The 20,414-nt window shown below is 59.5% G+C and overlaps 2 protein-coding genes across 2 annotated transcripts; both read right to left on the bottom strand.

Moving 5' to 3' along the window:
- Positions 1-802: 802 nt before the first annotated feature.
- MYG1 (MYG1 exonuclease) lies at positions 803-3,551 on the bottom strand. The gene is made up of 7 exons (XM_068212474.1): positions 3,348-3,551; positions 2,787-2,899; positions 2,559-2,718; positions 2,181-2,330; positions 1,691-1,813; positions 1,286-1,467; positions 803-1,207 (listed from the first exon to the last, which is right to left on the bottom strand). Exons 1-7 carry the CDS (start codon positions 3,543-3,545, stop codon positions 1,027-1,029), a joined length of 1,107 nt encoding a protein of 368 aa, XP_068068575.1. The 5' UTR covers positions 3,546-3,551; the 3' UTR covers positions 803-1,026.
- A 1,014-nt stretch (positions 3,552-4,565) lies between these two features.
- VDR (vitamin D receptor) lies at positions 4,566-19,224 on the bottom strand. The gene is made up of 9 exons (XM_068212081.1): positions 19,167-19,224; positions 14,265-14,415; positions 11,984-12,114; positions 8,932-9,116; positions 8,701-8,824; positions 7,876-8,038; positions 7,337-7,488; positions 6,737-6,853; positions 4,566-5,599 (listed from the first exon to the last, which is right to left on the bottom strand). Exons 2-9 carry the CDS (start codon positions 14,411-14,413, stop codon positions 5,340-5,342), a joined length of 1,281 nt encoding a protein of 426 aa, XP_068068182.1. The 5' UTR covers positions 14,414-14,415; positions 19,167-19,224; the 3' UTR covers positions 4,566-5,339.
- Between the last annotated feature and the right edge of the window lie 1,190 nt (positions 19,225-20,414).

Here is a 20,414-nt window from a genome sequence, read left to right as displayed (position 1 = left end):
AGGACAGGGAGAGCACAGGGTCCCTTCTTCCCCCACCCCAACAGCCCCAGGACCCCCAAAATCCTCCCCAGAGCACGGGGGAGACTCCCTCTTCCCCCCCACAGCATCCAGCCCGTCCCTGAGGCTGGGCAGGGGGATCTGGGGTGATCCAGGGGTGACCCGGGCTCCAAACCCACCGCAGCTGCTGGGGCAAGCCGGGGGGGGCTTCACCCCTCGGGCCCGCCCGGTTGGCTCCCGGTGCTGAGCTGCTCTTCCTCCTCCTCCTCCTCCTCCTCCTCCTCCTGGTGCCGCCGTCCCCGAGCCCCGCAGGGCAGGGCCCGCAGGTACTGCAGGTGCAGCCGCGTCTCCCGCCGGCTCCGCCGCACGAACCGGCCCACGCAGAGCAGGACGAGCCCCAGCCACCCCCCCACGGCCACCAGCGCGGCCACGTCGGGGGCCCGCGCTGTCCCCTGCGTCTCGTTGCGGCCGCCGGCTGGGACCGGCGCCGGCGGGGCCTCCCCGGGGCACCGGGAACCGGCCCGGGGGTGCAGGGGCAGCCCCAGCAGCAGCAGGAGCAGCCCGGCCGCCTGCATGGCCCCGGGAGCGGGGGGACGCCGGGACCCCCCCGCGGTGCTGGTGACACGCGGGATTGTGGCGGTGACAGCGGCGGGGGGGCACCGGTTGCTGTCCCCGTGCTATGGGGGGGTGGGGGTGGGGGGTCACGGCTGTCCCTGAGTTGCAGCCCCCCCCCCGGACCCCCGAGCACCCTCAACAGCAAATCCACTGGGCACACACTGGTTTTTACTGGTGCTGGCAGCACCTCGGTGCAGGGACATGGCAGGAACGGGGTCAAACTCCCAGGAGATGGAGCCAAAACGTCTCTGGCTGGGCCGGCACCCGTCCAGCACAGGGGGTGAGACCCCCGGGAGGGGCTGCTCCCCCCCCAGCACAGCAGATCCCTCGGAGAATCCAGGATCCAAGCGGGAACGGTCCCTGCGCATCCCTGGGGCCCCACACTGGGCCAGGGGCTCCCGCTGGGGAGGAGGCTCACGTGCTCTCTGTGCCCCCCGCGAGCTCCAGCGCCCTCCGGGCCATCGCCAAGGCCCCCTCCCGGGTCCGGTTCCCCCCGATGAAGCCACTGGCGTGGACGAAGACGCAGCCGGGGATTCCGGCCAGCTGGGACAGCGCCTCGTCCCGGAGTCCCCGCCAGGCCTCGGGCAGGGGGAGCCTGTGGGGGGACACAGGGCTTGAGAGTGACCTCGACCCCACGGGGGGGCAGTGGCACGGCCAGGGGAGGGGGTCTCACCGGCTCTGGAAGCTGTGGGGGGCTGCGGGGACGCTCTGCACCCGCCACTGCCCGCCCCGGTCCGGGAACAGCACGAGCTGCAGCGGCCTGGGCAGGGCCAGCTCCCGCTCCAGCTGGAACACGTGCTCCTTCCAGGGACAGCCACCCTGCGACAGCTCCAGGACCTGCCCGCTGGCGTCCACCTGCGGGGGGGACACGCTGGGGCCACGGGGGTGACTCCCGAAACCACCCCGGGCTCTGTGTCCCCAAGAGCTCAGACTGCCCTCCTGCAGGGATGCAGGGGCCGTGCAGGACATGGGGTGCCAAGGCCCCCCCCGAGGTTTCTACCGAAGGGATTTGACCTCCCCACGCCCCAATTCTCCCCCAGAATTCCAGATTCCACCCCCCGGGCCGGCTCGGCCTTACCTCGAGGCGGTGCCGGATGGCCTCTTCCACCAGCGCCCGCGCGGGCAGCCAGGCCCGGTGGTAGAAGTCCAGCCGCTCCAGGAACTCGCTGCCCACCAGCTCCATGGCCCTCCTGAACCCCGCCTGGGGACACGGGGGTCAGCAGTGTCCCCGAGCAGGGTGTCCCCGAGCAGGGCGTCCCCGAGCAGGGTGTCCCTGAGCAGTGTGTCCCTGAGCAGTGTGTCCCTGAGCAGGGTGTCCCTGAGCACTGTGTTCCCGAGCAGGGTGTCCCCGAGCAGGGTGTCCCTGAGCAGGGCATCCCCGAGCAGGGTGTCCCTGAGCAGTGTGTCCCCGAGCAGGGTGTCCCCGAGCAGGGTGTCCCCGAGCAGGGTGTCCCTGAGCAGGGTGTCCCCAAGCAGGGTGTCCCCGAGCAGGGCATCCCCGAGCAGGGTGTCCCCAAGCACGGTGTCCCTGAGCATGGTGTCCCCAGCCTCACAGGGGCTGTCCCCACCTCGGTGTCCTGGTCGGGGTCATTCCAGCGGGGGTTCAGGTGCCCCACGCGGGCGCTCAGGGTGGTGCTCAGGGCGTAGCGCGGCTCCCCCGCCGCCGGCGCGATCCCGTTGTCCATGGCATCGATCTCCTCCACAAAGTTCTCGTACAGCTGGGGACAGCGTGGGGACAGAGGAGCAGAGAGGGGACAGCAAGAGAGGACGGGGCCAGAACAGTAAGAGGACAGTGGAGGGGGACAGAGAGGACAGTGAGGGGACAGCAGAGCAAAGCCTGGCTGGAAGCACAGCTGCCACAAACTCTCCCCTTTCTCCACCGAGGACAAGCCCTGGTCAGAACTGTCACCCTGGCAGGGTGACACCCGCCCTGTCGCCCCTGTCACCTTGTCATAGAGCGCCGTGACCACGGGCCCGTCCTCGGGCTGCCCCAGGAGCGCCGCGAGGATCTGGGACCCCAAGTGACAATAGACGAGCCCGGCGCTGCTCAGCTTCGTGCTCCAGGGCTTGTCCGGCCGCAGGCTCCGCATGGACTCCGTGAAGGACCTGCGGGGCCACGCGGTCACCGCGGGCACCCCGGGGACGCCGCTGGCCCGAGGGTGGGGGGGTCTCACCTCTGGTGGTGGTCGTAGCGGTGCCGCCCCGGGTCGTACTCGCCCCCCACGTCCACCACCACGTCGCAGCCGGCCAGGAGCTGCGGGTCCCGCGTCCGCACGATCTCCGCGTCCTGCAGGGGACACCGGGGTGAGGGTCCCCAGGGCCACCGGGGACCTCCCGGGAGCGGCTCCGGGTGACGAGGGACACCAGGGAGGGACCCCGAGGAGGGGGTGGGGGAGATAAGGGTGACCCCCAGGCAGCACGGGGGACCCCGAGGAAGGACTGGGGACACAAGGGTGACCCCCAGGCAGCACCGGGGACCCCGAGGAAGGACTGGGGACACAAGGGTGACCCCCAGGCAGCACCGGGGACCCCGAGGAAGGACTGGGGACACAAGGGTGACCCCCAGGCAGCACCGGGGACAGAGGAGCGGCCGCTGGGTGGGCTCAGATGTCCCCATATGGGACCGAGAGAGGAGCAACCCGGAGGAAGACCCCGGGACCCGGCACCGCACGGTGCCCCCGTCCCGTTCGTGCCCCGGGCGGGACCCCGAGGCGGGCGCGCTGCCGGTGCCGTACCCGGTAACGGGGCAGGAGGCGCAGCAGGAAACACGCCAGCGCCTCGTCGCAGTGGAAGGTGCCGTCGTGGGTGCCGATGCGGGCGGCGGGCTCGGGGTGCGGCCGCTTGTGCGCAGTGCCGGTTGCGGCGCCGGTTCCCGTCCCGGCCCCGGTGGCGGCCATGACCACGAGCCGGGCGGCGCGCGCGGCCCCGCGCATGGCGGCGGCGAGGCCACGCCCCCCCCCACTGGGACACGCCCCCTCAAGGCCACGCCCCATCGCCGCAAGCGCTTCCCGCCAAATTTGCCCGGGTTCAGCCCCGCCCCCGCGGGCGCGCACGCGCAGGGGGCGGGAGCGAGGCGCCGGTTCGGTGTGGCGCGCGCCCTCTGGCGGCCGGGAGCGGGGGCGCGCGGCGGGGCGGGACGGGGACAGAGGGACAGGGACACACGGACACCCCCGGGACAGGGACACGCGGACACCCCCGGGACAGGGACACACGGACACCTCCGGGACAGGGACACACGGACACCCCCGGGACAGGGACACGCGGACACCTCGGGACAGGGACACACGGACACCCCCGGGACACGGACACGCGGACACCCCCGGGACACGGACACGCGGACACCCCCGGGACAGGGACACGCGGACACCCCCGGGACACGGACACGCGGACACCCCCGGGACAGGGACACGCGGACACCCCCGGGACAGGGACACGCGGACACCCCCGGGACACGGACACGCGGACACCCCCGGGACAGGGACACGCGGACACCCCCGGGACAGGGACACGCGGACACCCCCGGGACACGGACACGCGGACACCTCCGGGACAGGGACACGCGGACACCCCCGGGACACGGACACGCGGACACCCCCGGGATACGGACACACGGACACCTCCGGGACAGGGACACGCGGACACCCCCGGGACACGGACACGCGGACACCCCCGGGACAGGGACACGCGGACACCTCCGGGACAGGGACACGCGGACACCTCGGGACAGGGACACACGGACACCTCCGGGACAGGGACAGTCGGACACCTCCGGGACAGGGACACGCGGACACCTCCGGGACAGGGACACGCGGACACCTCCGGGACACGGACACGCGGACCCCCCCGGGACACGGACACGCGGACCCCCCCGGGACAGGGACACGCGGCCCCGCACGGGACACAGGGATGGACACACAGGGATGGACGGATGGACGCACGAGCCTGGCGCTGAGTTGATTTGCCCAAGCAGGAGTTTATTGGCCCGAACCGGGGACCCTCCGGACACTGGGGACTCTCTGACCATTGCTCATGGCCGGGGGGGCTGTGGTGGCTCTTCCCAGGGGTCTAGAGCCCCCCAGCTCCCAAATCCCCCTTCCCAGGGTTTGCTCCGGGTGCGAACGAGGGCCTGGAGCCGCCCCCAGAACATGGCAGGGGGAAGAAGCCAAGCTGGAATTGGGGTCCCTGCCAGGGGTCTCAGGAGTCATCAGCCCATCCCGCAGAGGGGGCCAGCTCCAAAGTGGGGGTGTCTCCTGGAGATGCCCCTGCTCCCCCATGCCCAGGGAGTGCAAACAAAGCTCGTCCTGCTCTTCCCTTTGAGGATCGAGGACAACATTTCTTTTCCCCTCTCGGGGCTTTCTTGGCTGCCTCTGGCTCACCCCAGTCCGGCGGCAGCAGCACACGGGATGTGTTGGAGCTGTGGGGACATCACCCGTGGCACCGCCTGGCCGGGATTTGGGGTGTCCCAGCCCACGGGTGCTGTGGGACTCCGGGGGGAGCAGAGCACGGCACCCACAGCGGCGCCCTGACTTCATCTCCTGGCACTTCCCAGCGTCCGGAAAAAGAGGGGACTCGAGGCAGCGCGGCCCCAGAACATCCACGGAGGGATGCACCAGCCGGCGGGAGCGGCGCCGCCGAGCCCCAGCCCCTGCTCGGGCTCAGCGCCCCGCTCCTCCCGGCACAGCCGGCGCCCGCTTCTCGCTCCTCCCGCGGCACTCAGCGCCGGCTCCTCAGGAGATCTCGTTGCCGAACACCTCGAGCAGCAGCGGCGTGAGCTGCATGCTGTGCTCGGGCTGGAAGGACAGGCAGCGGTACTGCCGCGAGTGCTCCTCGTTCAGGCTGCGCAGGTCCGCCAGCTTCTGGATCATCTTGGCGTAGAGCAGGCGGCCGCCGGGCGCGGCGTGCCGGGCGCGGATGTAGCTCTGCAGCACCTCCGAGAGCCGCTCCTGCAGCGCCTCCACCCGCAGCGGCTCCCGCACGCCCGGCCGGTCTGCGGCAGGGCAGGGCTCAGCGGAGACCCTGCTGCTGCTGCTGCTGCGGGCCTTGAGGGGCGAGTCCCTCCCTTTTGTGGCTTTTTGGGGCGAGTCCCTCCCTTTTGTGGCTTTTTGGGGTGATTCCCTCTCTATTGTGGCTTTTTGGGGTTTGGGGTGAGTCCCTCCCTTTTGTGGCTTTTTGGGGTGATTCCCTCCCTTTTGTGGCTTTTTGGGGTGATTCTCTCTCTATTGTGGCTTTTTGGGGTTTGGGGTGAGTCCCTCCCTTTTGTCTCATTCTAGGGTTTGGGGAGATTCCCTCCCTTTCACCCCTTTTTAGGGTCTGGGGGGCATTCCCTCCCTTTCATCCCTTTTTGGGGTTTGGGGTGATTCCCTCCCTTTTGTGGATTTTGGGGCAATTCCCTCCCTTTCCTCCCTTTTTAGGGTGATTCCCTCCCTTTTGTGGCTTTTTGGGGTTTGGGGTGAGTCCCTCCCTTTTGTCTCTTTTTAGGGTCTGGGGAGATTCCCTCCCTTACACCCCTTTTTAGGGTCTGGGGGGCATTCCCTCCCTTTCGTGGCTTTTTGGGGTGATTCTCTCCCTTTTGTGGCTTTTTGGGGTTTGGGGAGATTCCCTCCCTTTTGTCCCTTTTTAGGGTTTGGGGGGATTCCCTCCCTTTTGTCCCTCGTTAGGGCCAGCCATACTTAGGGGTTTTTCCTGCCTTTTGTGAGTTTTTAGGATTTGGGGTTTTTCCTGCCTTTTGTGAGTTTTTAGGATTTGGGGTTTTTCCTGCCTTTTGTGAGTTTTTAGGATTTGGGGTTTTTCCTGCCTTTTGTGAGTTTTTAGGATTTGGGGTTTTTCCTGCCTTTTGTGAGTTTTTAGGATTTGGGGTTTTTCCTGCCTTTTGTGAGTTTTTAGGATTTGGGGTTTTTCCTGCCTTTTGTGAGTTTTTAGGATTTGGGGTTTTCCCTCCCTTTTGTAGGTTTTTAGGATTTGGGGTTTTCCCTCCCTTTTGTGAGTTTTTAAGATTTGGGGTTTTCCCTCCCTTTTGTGGGTTTTTAGGATTTGGGGTTTTTCCTCCCTTTTGTGGGTCTTTAGGATTTGGGGTTTTCCCCTCCCTTTTGTGGGTTTTTAGGGTTTGGGGTGGGTTTGTCCCTACCTGGGGACAGGATGCAGATGGCCATGAGCAGCACGTGCTCCTCCTCGTGCAGGTTCAGCTTCTTCAGCCCCACCTGGAATTTCACCAGCGGCTCCAGCAGGTCCATGCTGTGCCCGGCTGCGGAGAGAAGGGACCCTCAGTAAGGCTCAGGAAAAGGCTTTTTCCCACTGGAAGGGGATTTTTTTTGCTCTGGAAAGGGATTTTTTTTTTTCCTCTGGAAGGGTTTTTTTTTCCCTCTGGAAGGGGTTTCTTTTTCCCTCTGGAAGGGGATTTTTTTGCTTTGGAAGGGGATTTTTTTCCCTTTGGAAAGGGAATTTTTTCCCTCTGGAAAGGGAATTTTTTTTCCCCTCTGGAAGGGGGATTTTTTCAGACATATTGGGGTGGCACTGGGGCCATTGAGGAGATGGCACTGTAGACACTGCAGTGCCACTGCAGACCTTGAAGCACCACTTGTCACCCCCCCAAACCCCCAAAATTTGGGGCAGGACCCCCCCAACATTCGGGGCAGGATCCTCAGCACAAAGCCAGGCACGGAGAGAAGGCCCAGCAGGGGGAAGGAAAGCCAGGGAATTTTGGGATTTGGGGCTGGGACTCCCTTACCCTGGGTGACATCGCTGACCCTGTACTTGAAGTCGCTGCTGCCGCAGGTCCAGGACATGTCCTCGAGGGTGAAGGACTCGTTGGAGCGCAGCATGATCACCTCCATGGCGCTGCACTTGAGCAGCACGATCTGGTCCTCCACAGACAGGTCCCTGCAGGAGGATTTGCCCTCGGGATGGGGTCGGGATGCTCAGGGGACAGAGGGGACACACCGGAGGAGCTGCCACCCCCAGGGCGCTCCCCAGCCCCTCCCCAGGAATTCCCAATTCCAAGATCTGCCCCAAATCTTGGAATGAGCAGAACCCGAGGCCCCTCCCGAGCCCCTCGGGTGCTCTGGGCGTCTCCCTGGTGGAATCCGTGGGTGTTTTCCAGGGAATTGGGAAAAGAGGAGAGCGCCGGGGCCGGGGACAGACAGAAAGCAGAGCTGGGAAGGGACCAGCGCTGAGGAACGGCTGGGAAGGGGAAAGAGGGAAGGGTGTGAAGGGCAGCACGGGATTCCCGGGAGCGGGGAACAGCGGATTCGGGCTCCAAGGCCTCACCTGAACCCCGGGATCATCTTGGCAAAGCCGATCACCTTCTGGATGCTGTAGCTGACCAGGTCAGCCAGGTGTGGGAGCATGGAGAGCTGCGAGAACTCCAGGTTGACGGAGGAGCTCTCGTCCTGCTCCTCCCGCAGCGCCAGGCCGGGAAACTCCGCGGAGTCTGCGCGAGGGAAACGCTCTGAGGGCACGCCGTGGGGCTCGCACCTCAGTGAGCCCCCGCAGGAGCTGGAAAAAGGCTCTGGAAGGCCAAATCCGGGTGGAGGTGCTGCATTTCTGCCCCTGTGACCTCTCAGATTCCTCCAGCTCTGTTTGTTTCAGTGGCACATTTAAAACACCCAATGCAGTCATTAAAGGTGGTTTATGGAAGTATTGCAAATAAGAATATATTTAATATTTTTGCTGTGCAGCTCTGTGATGGAATACTTAATTTTTTTACGTCTTCCCTGGTTGCTTTAATGGCATGTTTTAATTTTTTTTTTTTTTTTGTTACACTAAAATCCAAAATTCTAAAAAGAAATGAGCAGTAACGTAGGATGAGAAATGGAGGGGTGGGAGGAGGGAATCTGGGAGCTTTTGAGGCCAGGTTCTCCACGGGGTTTCGGGATTCAGGGCCGGTTTGGGATCCCAGCCTGGGAGTGTGGGATGAGGATGAAGAGGAGGAGGAAAGACCCTCATGCCAGGGTTCATTTGGGCTCTGGCACAACCCTTCCCCACCCCTGGAATTTGGGGTGGTCTGAGGCGTCACCTCCAGCCCAAACCGAGTCCTGGGGTCCCTCCCTGGCTCCCAATCCCAGTTTGGGGCGAGGAGGAACTGGGGCACACCTGGGAATGTGCCGAAGGCCTCGGAGCTGAAGAGGTCCGAGGAATCCTCCGAGGACAGGTCCTGGGTGAGGAGGGACGAGGATTTTGTGGCCCCTGTGCTGCTGGGGTGGCTCCTCACAGGGGGCTGGGGGAGAAAACAGCGAAAACTGCTTGAGGAGTGGGGCTGGCAGAGGCGCTTGTGGATTTCGCAGGGGGAATTTGAGGGATGAAAGAGGTTTTTGGGGTCAGTACCCGAAATTTGGTGAAGTCGGCGTAGGTGGGGTCGTAGGTTTTGCGATGGGCCTCGAGCAGGATGTCGATGACTTTCTGCTGCTCCTCCGAGAGCTTGGGTTTGAGGCTCTCCCTCAGGGCTTCCTCCTCCTTCCTCTTCAGGATCATCTCCCGCTTCCTCTGCACCTCCTCGTCCGTGAGGATGACTGGGGACGAAAAAGGGCCGGAATTAGGGATTGGAACAGCCCCTGGATGCCGCACCCAGCCCCTGGAAAATCGCTTCTACCACCTGCAAAATCCCTTTTTCCCCCCTGCAGCACCTCGGCCCCGGTTTCCCGCTGTGCCCGGGAGGATTCTGGTGCTTTTAGGCGAGGCTTTGGGGGCACCGAGGCCGTGCCCGCTCTGCTCCCTCCCTGTTTGCTTGGCGCTCTCAAACCCCGAAACCCTTGGGGCCGCTGGGTTCACCCAGCTCCGGCTCCTCTCGGCTCCCAGCTGCCACCAGGGGTGTCCGGCGCTGCTCCAGGGCAGTTTTAATCTGATTTTTAAGGTCAAGGCACAGCCAAAGCTCCCCCGCCCTCAGGGTTGGGGATTTATGGCTTTTATTGGGGTGGCGGCGCCCGGCAGCGGCCAAAGGTTGGGCTCCACGCAAGGCTGGGCCTGTTTGTTTAGGGAAAAGGAGCAGCCGGGGGCAATTTGGGCTCAAATCTTCACTTTTTTATCAACCACTCAAAGCCCTGAGCAGCCTCAGAGGGGCTGGAAGGGGAAAAAAAATCTGCAGAGATCTCTGGGGTCCCAGCTCCCGGGAGCGCCGGGCGGGACGGAGCCCCCTCGGAGCAGGAGCCCCCTTTTCCTCAGCGCTTTCTCCAGGCACCGGACACCCCCGGGGGCTGCTCCGGAATTCCCTGGGTGCAGGGATCCGGCGCTGGGAGAGTCAAGGTGGAATTCAGGGCGGGAGGAGCTCGAGGCAAGGAACCCTGGGCCTCGCCTGCTCCCTGGGCCAAGGGCGATTTTCCGTTCTCCCTTTTCCATTCTCCGGCCTTGCACAACCTCTGAGGGGCCGAGAGGTCGCTCCCACCTCCACCACCGCCTGCTTGGGGAGGGAAAAAAAAAAAAAAAAAAAAAAAAAAAAAAATCAGGATTTTGCCACTTCCCCACCCCAGTTTTTAATGACAAAAAAGCGTCAGGTCCACATGGGTACTGCCCATCCCTGGAGCGGCACGAGGAGCAGGAGCTGTTAAAAAATCCGTGGAGAAGGATTTCTGAGCGTTCTTAGGGGGGGATCCAAGGGAGCCCCGACGTCCCTGAGGGACGGAGGCCCAGGCAGCTGGAAAAAGGCAGGGAAGGGGTAATTCCAGGTTTTTCTGGCCACCCAGCAGGTGGGAAAGGCCGGATTTCCCGGGCAGCGAGGAGGGGACAGCCCTGGCGGAGACCTGCGCTCCCCAGAGCCACAACGGGAGTGACAAGGGCAGAATTCCCAAACCCCAGGGGCTTTTCTGTGCCCTGTTTGTCCCCAGACGGGCAGAAAACCACAAATATTCGCCCGAGCCGGCGGCCGGGGGCTGGAAATGCCACGCAGTGACCTCGGCCGCCGCGGCCTGGGCGAGTCCGGGGGCACAGGAGCCCCGGGCTGGCCAAACCCGGCTCCAAACCGGGACGGACAGCCAGGGAGGGAACCCAAACCCCAAACCCCAAATGTGGGGAAGGGGCCTGTCCGCCCCAAATTAACCCCGGCACGAGGGTCTGCCCTGCTCCTCTTCCTCTTCTTCCTCCCTCTCCCGCATCCCCAGCGCCTGAATCCCAACGCCCTGTGGAAAACACGGCCTCAAAACCTTCCCGATTCCCTCCTTCCGCCTAAAAATAACCCCAACCCTTCGTCCTCCCTCGTTTTTCCAGCGGCAAAGTCCATCTTTAGCTATTTTTAGCCCGTCTGGGTCAGTTTTGGTTAATGCAGGCAGGATTTGCTAACGGGGCTGTTTACACGTTAACTCCTGTGGGGAAAACATGGGGAAAACCTGGAGAAAACCCCCTGGAATTGCTGCCCAGGAACTTGCCAGCCCTTCCCGGGTAATTAACTGGCTGCCGGTACAAATTAAAGCACTTCCCTCATTAGGGGCTCCTCAAAAACCAGGGACAGCTCCCCAAAATCTGGGGACAGCCAGCGTGGGGTGTGGGCTTGTCCTCCCTCAGCCTGCCAATCCCAAAGAATAAAATCCAGGGATTCCCACCAGGATCAGTGAAGATGTCAGCATTTTTTTTTTTTTTTTCCCTCAAACACTCCAAATTCTGATTTTCTGGAGGCCCTGGGGTGACATCCGGCTCTGTTTGTGCCCTGTTTAGCGCATCATGGAAAGGGCCCTGCTTCCATAGCCCGAATTTCCAGCTCCACGGACACCCTGGCCACAATCTCCCAGCAGAAAATGTTTGGTTGGAGCTCTCCAGGAGCACCCAGCTCCTCCCCAGCACCTCAAACACGTTTTATTTTTAAAAGCCACTTATCTCTAAATACACCCGGAGAAAACAAACATTTGGGCCACATTTGTGTGTTTGGACTGGGCTTAAAAACCGCTTTAATTCCCTCTGCTGTTGACTTAAGTCCCTGCTTTATCCCACATGGAAAAAAGGGTCAGGGAAGAAAAAAAAAAAAAAAACACAACCCAGAGGGAGAAGAGGAAAACCAAACCCGGCTCCATGGGGATGGGGAAGCTCATCCAGCTCTCCCCGTGGAGCGTGGAAAATGCTGGAAAAGGGGATTTTCAGAGCCACTGGGAGCCATGGAGCTGATTTTCCTCAAAAAAATTAAAAAAAAAAAAGAAAAAAAAACCCACAAAAAAACCCAAAAAACCCAGGAGAATCCATGAGAACACAACTCCTGGATGAGAACACAACTCCTGGATGAGAAGGAATCATTAAACCAGCTCCTCTCAATCATTACCCGCTGCTTCCCCTGCCCTTTGCATCCCCCGGAGTGGCACCCCTGGCCCCGGGGAGGTGCCAGGGGCACGGACACGGCCCCGGGGAGGTGCCAGGGGCACGGACACGGCCCCGGGAGCATTCCCAGGAGCCGGACACTCACACTCCTTCATCATGCCGATGTCCAGGCAGCGCTTGAGCCGGCAGGCCTGGCAGTGCCGCCGGTTGTCCTTGGTGATGTGGCAGTCCCCGTTGAAGGGACAGGTGAACATGGCCTTCCTCTTCATGCTCCTCCTGGAAAAGGGACAAAACCCCTTTTTTTGGGCTCAATCCCCGCCGTTTTGGCTGATGCTCCAAACATCAGCGGAGTTGGGAGCTTCAGGCGCTGCCGGAAGAGGAAGATTTCCCACAGGGAAACATCCAAAGGGTTCAGCCATGGGTTTATCCCAAAATGGTTTGGGGGAAGTGACCTTAAACCCAGCTTGATCCCCTTCCACTAAACCAGGCTGCTCTAAGCCCAGCCCAGCCTGCTGGGTTTAAGAAGGTTTTTGGGTCTAAACAGGGATTTTTGAGGCCGGGAGGGTGGAAGGATTGCAGGATTGCAGAGAAACCCCCCCCGGCAGCAAAATAAACCCGAGCTGGGGCCGTGTGGTTTAAACCGAGCCGCCCTAAGCCCGGCTTTGCTGGCAGAACTGGCCCGAGCACATTTTGGGTGTGCAGGGAGAGGAATTCTCGCTGCAGGACACAGAGAAAGGAGCCCGAAAATGACAACCCTGAGCTGCAGCGAAACCACAGCGCGGCCCGGGCGGAACGGGAGCGTGGAGCCACCGGGACAAAGGGCCACAGCCAAAACAATCCGGGGGAAAAGGGTCAGAGCCTGCCAGGACAAAGGGTCAGAGCCAGAATCTTCCACGGAATAATGGCCAGAGCCAGAATTTCCAAGGAAAAAGGGTCAGAACCTTCCAGGACAAAAGGGTCAGAGCCAAAAATCTTCCTGGGATAAAGGGTCAGAGCCAAAATCTTCCAAGGACAAAGGGGCAAGGCCAGAAGCTTCCAAAGAAAAATGATCAGAGTCTTCCCAGGACAAAGGGTCAGAGCCAGAATTTCCCAGGAAAAAGGTGGTAGATGGGATATTGGGAAGAAATTCCTCCCTGTGAGGCCCTGGAATAGAATTCCCAGAAAAGCTGTGGCTGCCCCATCCCTGGAAGTGCCCAAGGTAAATAGATAAAAAATGGGTCAAAAAAAAAAAGTTAAATAGGGGCAAAATATGTCAAATATGGGTTAAAATATCAAATATGGGTAGTAAAATAAAATATTTAGTAAAATATAAAGTAAATTATTTAAAAATGGGAAAAAGAAGCAAATCTAGGTAAAAATCTGCAGCCCCAGGAATTGAAAGCTGCTTTTAGAAAGGGAGATGTAAACAAAGTGGCTGCACTCTGCCTTTTCCTGCTGGGAATTTGGGATTTTTGGGAATTCATCCCAGAAAAATGGATGGCAGGGCCCTGTTTTTTTCCCCGTTCCTCCAAAACCTTTGGAATTTTGCTGCTCCCAATGGGGAAACACAATCCCAGCACTTGGACTTCAGCCCTGGACACCCCAAAATTCCCAATTTTGGTGCACAAAAAGCTTCTTTTTTCCACAAAAACCCAAGGAAAAGCCAGGAATGCACAAACAACGAGGCCTTGGAGCAGGGAAAAACATTCCCAGGGCTCGGGACAGGCCAAAATTCCAGGTCTGGAATGAAAATTGCAGCTTGGGTGGCTCCGGAGGCTCCCAGGGTGACACGGGAGCCAGGCTGGGCTGGAATTCCACAGAAACCTTCCTGAGCCACCCATTCCCAGGCGGATTTGGGATCCCAGGGGCTAAAAATAGAGAATTCCAAGCCTCATTCCTGGCCTGGGATGAGGGATTTGTGTGCTGGGAGCTGGAGAGGGCTCCAGGGGGGAGTGGGGATGGGGGCAGAATTCCCAGGGTGACACAGGATTGCCAGGGGAGACAGCAGAATTCCCTGGAAATACTGGATTTTGGGAAGAGCTGCTCCAGGGGATCCCCTGCCCTCCTTCATCCCCCAATCCCAGAGGGGGTTTTTTGAGATTTTAGGGCTTTTTAGCTCAGGGAAAAACCCCAATTTGTGACCCATGGGGAGTTTTCCCACACCCCCCCTTTTTCCTGGAGCGCTGCAAGGCTCCCAGATCCATTAAAAACCCTGGAAAAACAGGGGGGAAAAATCCCACCAAACAACAAACAAACCAAAACAAAACAAAAAAAATATCAACGATTTTTCCCCCCTCCCTTTAAACCACGGGAATGCGGCACCGCCCGGGAATTCCGGAATTCCTGTTTCAGGATCCCATTGGCTTCCCACTGGGACTTCCAGGTTGTTGGGTTTTTTTTGGGGTTTTTTTTTTTGGGATGGGGCATTCCCAGAGGTCCTGGCACACCTGAAGAAGCCCTTGCAGCCCTCGCAGGTCATGGCGTTGAAGTGGAAGCCGGTGGCTCTGTCCCCGCAGACCCCGCAGATCCTGGGCACGTTCCGCTCGGGATCCCCGGCAGGATCGGCCAGCGAGGTGCTGGAAGCGCCCGGGTCCATGGCTGGGAGGGGGGAAAACTGGGATTGGTCACCAAAGTCCGTGAGTTTCCTTTGAATTCCACCAGATATGAGGCAAAATCGGGGACTTTTAGGACTAGGATTTCATTTTAAATTAAAATAACTAAAGTTATCCCTAAAATTCAGGATTTTTTCCCTTGGATTCCCCCCGATTTCAGAGCAAGGAATTTTTATTCCCATTGGCTCTGGGCATTAAAACCACCCAAAAAATCCAACTTTTGGGATTCTGGAATGCTGGGAAAGCTGTGGGATTGGGAGAGGCCCAATTAACACCTCGCTAATGAGGCAAAACAACCCCAAGGCTCCTTAAAAATTCCCGGTGCGGGAGGAAAAAAGTGCTTTTTTCCCATTCCAAACTCACCTATTCCCAAACTCCAGCTGTGCCTTTAAATCAGTTAAATCCCTTTAAACTCCCAATTAAATGGTTCCCTCTGCTTTGGGGCTGTTTTCCAGGGATTCCTGAGGGGGATTTTGGGGCTTTCCCTGGAATTCCCTGAGACAGCATTCCCAGCTCTCCTCTCCCACCATTCCCAACCAAGGCCTGGATTTTCACCTTCATTCCTTTAATTCCTTTGGGATTTTGTTTTCTTCTGGATTTTCCCAGCTGGGCCTTGGGGCTGGAGGATCCCTGGGGATCCCTTCCCATGTTTGACGAAGATCCCACGGAATTGCACCCCCAAACCAAGAATTCCCAAAACCCCACAGGAGCTGCTGCACTGGGACATTCCAGATGAATAAAAATCCATGGAAAACCGGGAGAGGGAAGGGGTGAAAGTTTCCCAACAGAATCAGAGCAAAGAGCAGGGACAGATCCAACGCCCCGGGAATTCCAGCTGGGAAAAACGAGCCTGGCAACTCCAGAGCTCCCGGCCCTGGCACAGGAGGGAACGCTGGGATGAGGAATTTGGGATCCACAGATCCCTGATTTCTCTCTGTGCCGTAAAAAATTGGGAATATTCTGGGTTAAGCCATTGGATTGCCATTCCCTGGGTTCCAAACACATCCCACTGCTCCTTCTAAATGGGAAAATCCAACTGAGCCAAGCTTTTCCTGGGATTTTCCCAAAAAAAAAAAAAAAAATCCCTCCAGCACCACTGTGGTCATTCCATGGAGAAGCTTTCCCACTTTTCCAAGGAAAAACTCAAAAAAATCCAGGAATGGGAATTTTCCCCACAGAATCTTCCCTGGTGTCCCCCGAACCCTTCCTGGATTTCCTCCTCCTACCCCAAATCCTTCCCTTTGCTCCTTTATTTCCTAATCCCTAATTCTATCCCAAACAAAATCCAGGGAAGGCCGACAGGCAGAAGCTGCCCCTGCTTGTGGGAAATTCCAGAACTCCTCCAGAGCTTCTCCCTGGATTTCGTAATATTCCCAAACAGGTTCTTGCTCCGTCACCCTCCGGAGAGAGAAAACCGCGCCAGGAAAACCCAATTCCCAGGAATTTTCAACATGGATTTTTTTTTTTTTTTTTTTACCATCTCCACCCTCCCTTGGGGCTTTTTTTTTTATTCCAGAGGGAGGAAAATTCCAGTAAAACGCTCCTGAAATCTGCCCCAAAAACAGGGACTGGGGAGAGGAGAAGGAATTTTGGGTGGGATGACAGCGCCCTGTGCCGCTCAGAGACCCCACAAAGGGGCTCCAGACACCAAACCAGGTGATGGGGAGGGTGACAAGGGCGAGCTGGATCCCAAATCCTGGCTTTTCCCACCTGTCTGGACAAGCCAGGAGGAAAATTCCAACTGATCCCAGCACGTGACGGGGCCTGGCCCTGCCCTGCTCCTTCCCTGGCAATTCTCCTGCTGCTGGAGCTGCTCAGAAATGGAGGGAAATTCTGCTTCTCCCCTTCCTGACAGGAGCTGCAGCATTCCCAGTCCAGCTGGAGCAGGAATTGCTCTTCCCAGCTGTTCCTGGGCTGCAGAAAGACCCAAAAATGACTTTTTTTTTTTTTTTTTTTTTTTTTCTTTTGTGCTGTAAGCAAAGCCCAGCCCTGGACCTGCCCCCACTCCTTCAAGGATCCCAAATCCCCCTCGGATTCAGGAATGAGATCCCTCTTCACCCTTTTCCATGGACACAACCATTCCCGGACATTTTGTCCCCAGCCTCCCTGGTTGGAAATGTCACCCCTGGGAGCAGCAGGAAGAGAGTTTCTCAGGAATGAAACGGCCCCAAAATCCCGATTTTTGTGCCCTGTGCCTGGCAGTGTCCCCAGGAGGGGCAGGGTAGGACGGGAGCCACCCTGGGCAGCAGCAGGACACAAATCCAGGCTTTTCCCCTGGAATTCTTGGAGCGTCCCAGCCCCTCAGCAAGGGATTGTGGAGGCCAGGACTCCCTCAGGCACAGGAATTGCACCGGGATGCCAGGAGGAAATGGGAGAAGACCACAGAATTCCAGAAAAACTGCACTGGGAAGGGCTCTCCCTATAGCAAAATTCCCAAGCAGAGGTGGAAGGGCAGCACCAGCCCCACGCTGTGGAATAAAATCCCCTTTTTGTGCTGGAAACAGCCCCGGAAGAGCCCTGGGAAGGTGTGGAGCCGCACAAGTGATTCCCAGCTGCGGCAATTCCCAGGAAATCTGGGATTTGCTGTCCCCTCCCGGGGCCATCCAGGTGAGCACAAGGGCAGGGGACACATCCTGGTCTAAAAATAAAGCTGGGCCTTGTCAGGCTCCCGAGCAGGGGATTTATGGAGGTGGGAGGGATATTTGGGAGGAGGAATCGATTTTAGGGAGCTCTCTGGAGCAGCAGGGAGCCAAATCCCGTCCCTTCCCTGGGGTGTGCCTGGAGGAAAAGGGAATTCTCACAGCAGTTTCCCCCTTGGAGGCGGAAAAGGAGCCTCTAGAGGCCCCAAATCCCTGTCCATCCCCTTCCCTGGGATGGCCCCGCTGGAAAAGGGAATTCTCATTCCCCAGAGCCTCGACTCGCCCAAGGAGGGAGGAGGAGGAGTGGGAATGATGCAGCAGCCGGAGCTGTTGCAGCCTGGAATTGGGAAATTGGAGCAGCAGCCACGCCTGGGGCATGGAGAAGGTGGGAAAACCCTCAGGAAGCGGCTCGAACTTTTCCAGAGAAAAATTAGGAAGGCCTCATGTGCCAAAATTCCCCTTTTCCAGCCAGCCTGGCTCTGGGCAGCAGGAACACGCTCAGGAATGGCTCCAGGAAAGGAGAATCCCTCCCCAGGAGAAGCGGGAGCAGCTCCCGGGATTCCTGGCAATCGGGAAACGCCTTTGGGTGCCCGGATGAAAATTCCAGGTGTTGTTTTCCACCCTTTTCCGTTTATTAGCGGCGGGGAGGGGGAAAGGGCGAGGGTTGAGCTGATAAGGGCCGAGATAAGAGAAATGGGCCCGAGGAGGAGCTGAGTCAGCAGAGGCTGCAGGTGAAGTGGCAGCGCCGGGGGTGGCACCGGCGACATCCTGGCAGTGCCACCCTCGGCAGGTTTTTGTTCCATTCACCCCTCACTTCCACCTTAACCTCCCTGGATTTTTGCTCCCCTTGCCTTCCTCATGTTTTCCCTGGATTTTCGCTCCTCTCACCCCTCACTTTCCCCATCATCTCCCTGAATTTATTTATTTTCTTTTTAATTCCCAGAACTGTTTCCACTCCCATTCCTCTCCTTTTTGTGCTCCTATTTCCATCCCAGCCCACCTCCAAGCAGGATTTTCTTTCTCCCAGTCCCTGACAATTCCAGATTTTCCCCTCGGGAATCTCGGGCCAGGCTGGCTCTGCTTTGGCTCAGCCACAAGAAGTTAAAAATTATTCTCTGGAGCAGGATTAGCCATTAAACGGGGAAAAAGAAACCCTGGAATTTCCATTTATTCCTCCCTAAACACAGCGGGATTCAGGGAAACAAACCCCAGCCACGACCCCGGGTGTGTTTTTACCTGGGAAAAATTCTGCTTTTTGGGATTTTGGTTGTTGCTAGGACATCTCAGTCCTGATCTGGTCACGCCCTAGAGATCTGGGGCAGACATCTCCCATCATCCTCATCATCATCTGCATCATCATATCCCAGATTTCCCTTGCTCCAGGACTCCAGAGGAAACCCAATCTCACCCTGGCATTTCCCCCCCCCCTTTATTTCACCCCATTTCCATCAGGTCCAGCCCAACACCAGGGCTTTTTAAACTTTATTTAACTTTATTTACACCATTTTTGCTCCCCATGGTTTCCCCATATTTCCCTGGATTTTTCTCCATTCACCCTTGGGTTTAATCTTAATTTCTCTGGATTTTTCCCCCCTTACCGCCCAATTTCCCTGGATTTAATCTTAATGTCCCAGGATTCTTGCAGCCCTTGATTTCCTCATCACCTCCCTGGGTTCTTCCTCCCTTTTCCCTGGATTTAAACCCCAATTTCCCGGATTTTTTCCTCTGCTCACACCTTGCTTTCCCCATCATCTCCCTGGATTTTTGCTCCCCTTGGTTTCCCCGGGTTTCTCCCGCCCTTGCCTGGGTTTAAGCGCAATTTCCCGGGATTTTCGTGTCCCGCCGCGGCCGCGGCTCCTTCCCCGAGCCGGAGGAAGATGAGTCACGGGCGGCTCCGGGGGAGGAGGAGACGCCGCAAAAACGTCGCTTCTCCCGAAAACCTCTTTCCGAGAAAAAAACCACTCAACTTTTCTCAAAGCTCCAGCCTTGAAAAGGAGAGGAAGGAGCGGCTCAGCCGACCCCAAACCGCCCCAAAAACTCTTTTGGGACGCCCAGCGGAGGACCCCTTAATTCCTGGTGGATAAAAATCCCCTCATACCTTGATTTTCCTGGGGCTGGCACGGCTCGGGAACCTCCAAAATATGGGAAGGCACTGGGGAATTAAGAAATAGGGTGATTAATGCCGTGCTGGGGGGCTCAGCTCCCCCCAAAAAATCCCAAAACCCCCGAACTGGGACCTTGAACGTGGGTTTAAACGGGAACTTAATCATGAGAGCAGCCAGAAACCCCAAAATCACCTCACAGGAAACGCTAAAATCACCTCACAGGAAACCCTAAAGTCACATTAACACCCCCACGGCACCCAGGAATTTCCCAGTCTCCAAGGCCCCCCAAAAAGGGGGAGCCCCAGCGGGGGGAGGACAGCGGAGCCTTTCCGGCATGCGGGGACGGCCCGGAACACCCCAAAACTCCCGGATTTCTGGGGGTGGTCGCGGCTGGGACTGGACAGTCCCAGAGCCCCCCAAAAACCAGGAGCCACCCCCGGAGCGGCACGGGGGCACCCCCAGCCCTAAGGGGGATCCTAATTTCGGCAGGGAAAGCCCCGAGAGCCCCCAGCCGAAGGAGGCCACGGGGAGTCAGGGGGTCTCACGGGGGACCCCCGACCCCTCCCGGGGCACCGGGGGGGGGGGGGGGGGGGTCAGACACGCACCGGACCGCCGAACCGGCACGGAGCACCCGAGCGCAAACCAGGAAGCACCGGGGAGCCTCAACGCCCGCCCCGTGTCGCTCCTGCCCGCGGGGACACCCCGGGAGTAGCCCGTGCTGGGAAGTGGCCCCTCACCGCCAGGGCCCCCCCGAGCCCCCGCACCCCGGATCCTCCGCCAACAGCCGCCCCCGGTTCGCCCGCAGCGGCCACCCCCGTGTCCCGGGGAGCGCCGGAGTCACGGCAGGCAGGAGTGGCGGGCGCTGAGAAGGGCTGGGCTTGACCGGCCCCGGTGTGCCCTGCCCGGTACCTGAGCCCGAGCCCCAGTGTCCCCTGCCCGGTACCCGAGCCCCGGCCGCGGTGTCCCCGGTACCCACTGTCCCCTACCCGGTACCTGAGCCCCGGTCCCGGTGTCCCCTTCCCGATACCTGAGCCCTGGCATTCCCGGCCCCGGTATCTGAACCCTGATCCCGGTGTCCTGGCCCCGGTGCCCCCTGCCCGCTACTTGAGCCCCGGTCCCGGTGTCCCCTGCCCGGTACCCGAGCCCGAGCCCGAGCCCGAGCCCCAGCCCCAGCCCCAGCCCCAGCCCCGGCCCCAGCCCCGGCCCCAGCCCCAGCCCCGGCCCCGGTGTCCCCTGCCCGG

This window comes from Anomalospiza imberbis, chromosome 22, assembly GCF_031753505.1.
Source record: "Anomalospiza imberbis isolate Cuckoo-Finch-1a 21T00152 chromosome 22, ASM3175350v1, whole genome shotgun sequence".
Taxonomy (NCBI): Eukaryota; Metazoa; Chordata; class Aves; order Passeriformes; family Viduidae; genus Anomalospiza; species Anomalospiza imberbis.
The sequence above is the reverse complement of the archived record's forward strand: the minus strand, read 5'-3'. Positions and strand labels throughout refer to the sequence as shown.

Bases quoted from the DNA above. Each gene is read 5' to 3' on its own strand.
- VDR (XM_068212081.1), bottom strand. From the start codon at position 14,413: ATGGACCCGGGCGCTTCCAGCACCTCGCTGGCCGATCCTGCCGGGGAT. The intron at 9,117-11,983 runs GTGAGTGTCCGG...TTTCGTCCCCAG, and splicing joins CATCGGCATGATGAAGGAGT to TCATCCTCACGGACGAGGAG. The intron at 8,825-8,931 runs GTACTGACCCCA...TTTCTCCCCCAG, and splicing joins CCGACTTCACCAAATTTCGG to CCCCCTGTGAGGAGCCACCC.
- MYG1 (XM_068212474.1), bottom strand. From the start codon at position 3,545: ATGCGCGGGGCCGCGCGCGCCGCCCGGCTCGTGGTCATGGCCGCCACC. The intron at 2,719-2,786 runs GTGAGACCCCCC...GTGGCCCCGCAG, and splicing joins CGCTACGACCACCACCAGAG to GTCCTTCACGGAGTCCATGC. The intron at 2,331-2,558 runs GTGACAGGGGCG...CGCTGTCCCCAG, and splicing joins TCACGGCGCTCTATGACAAG to CTGTACGAGAACTTTGTGGA.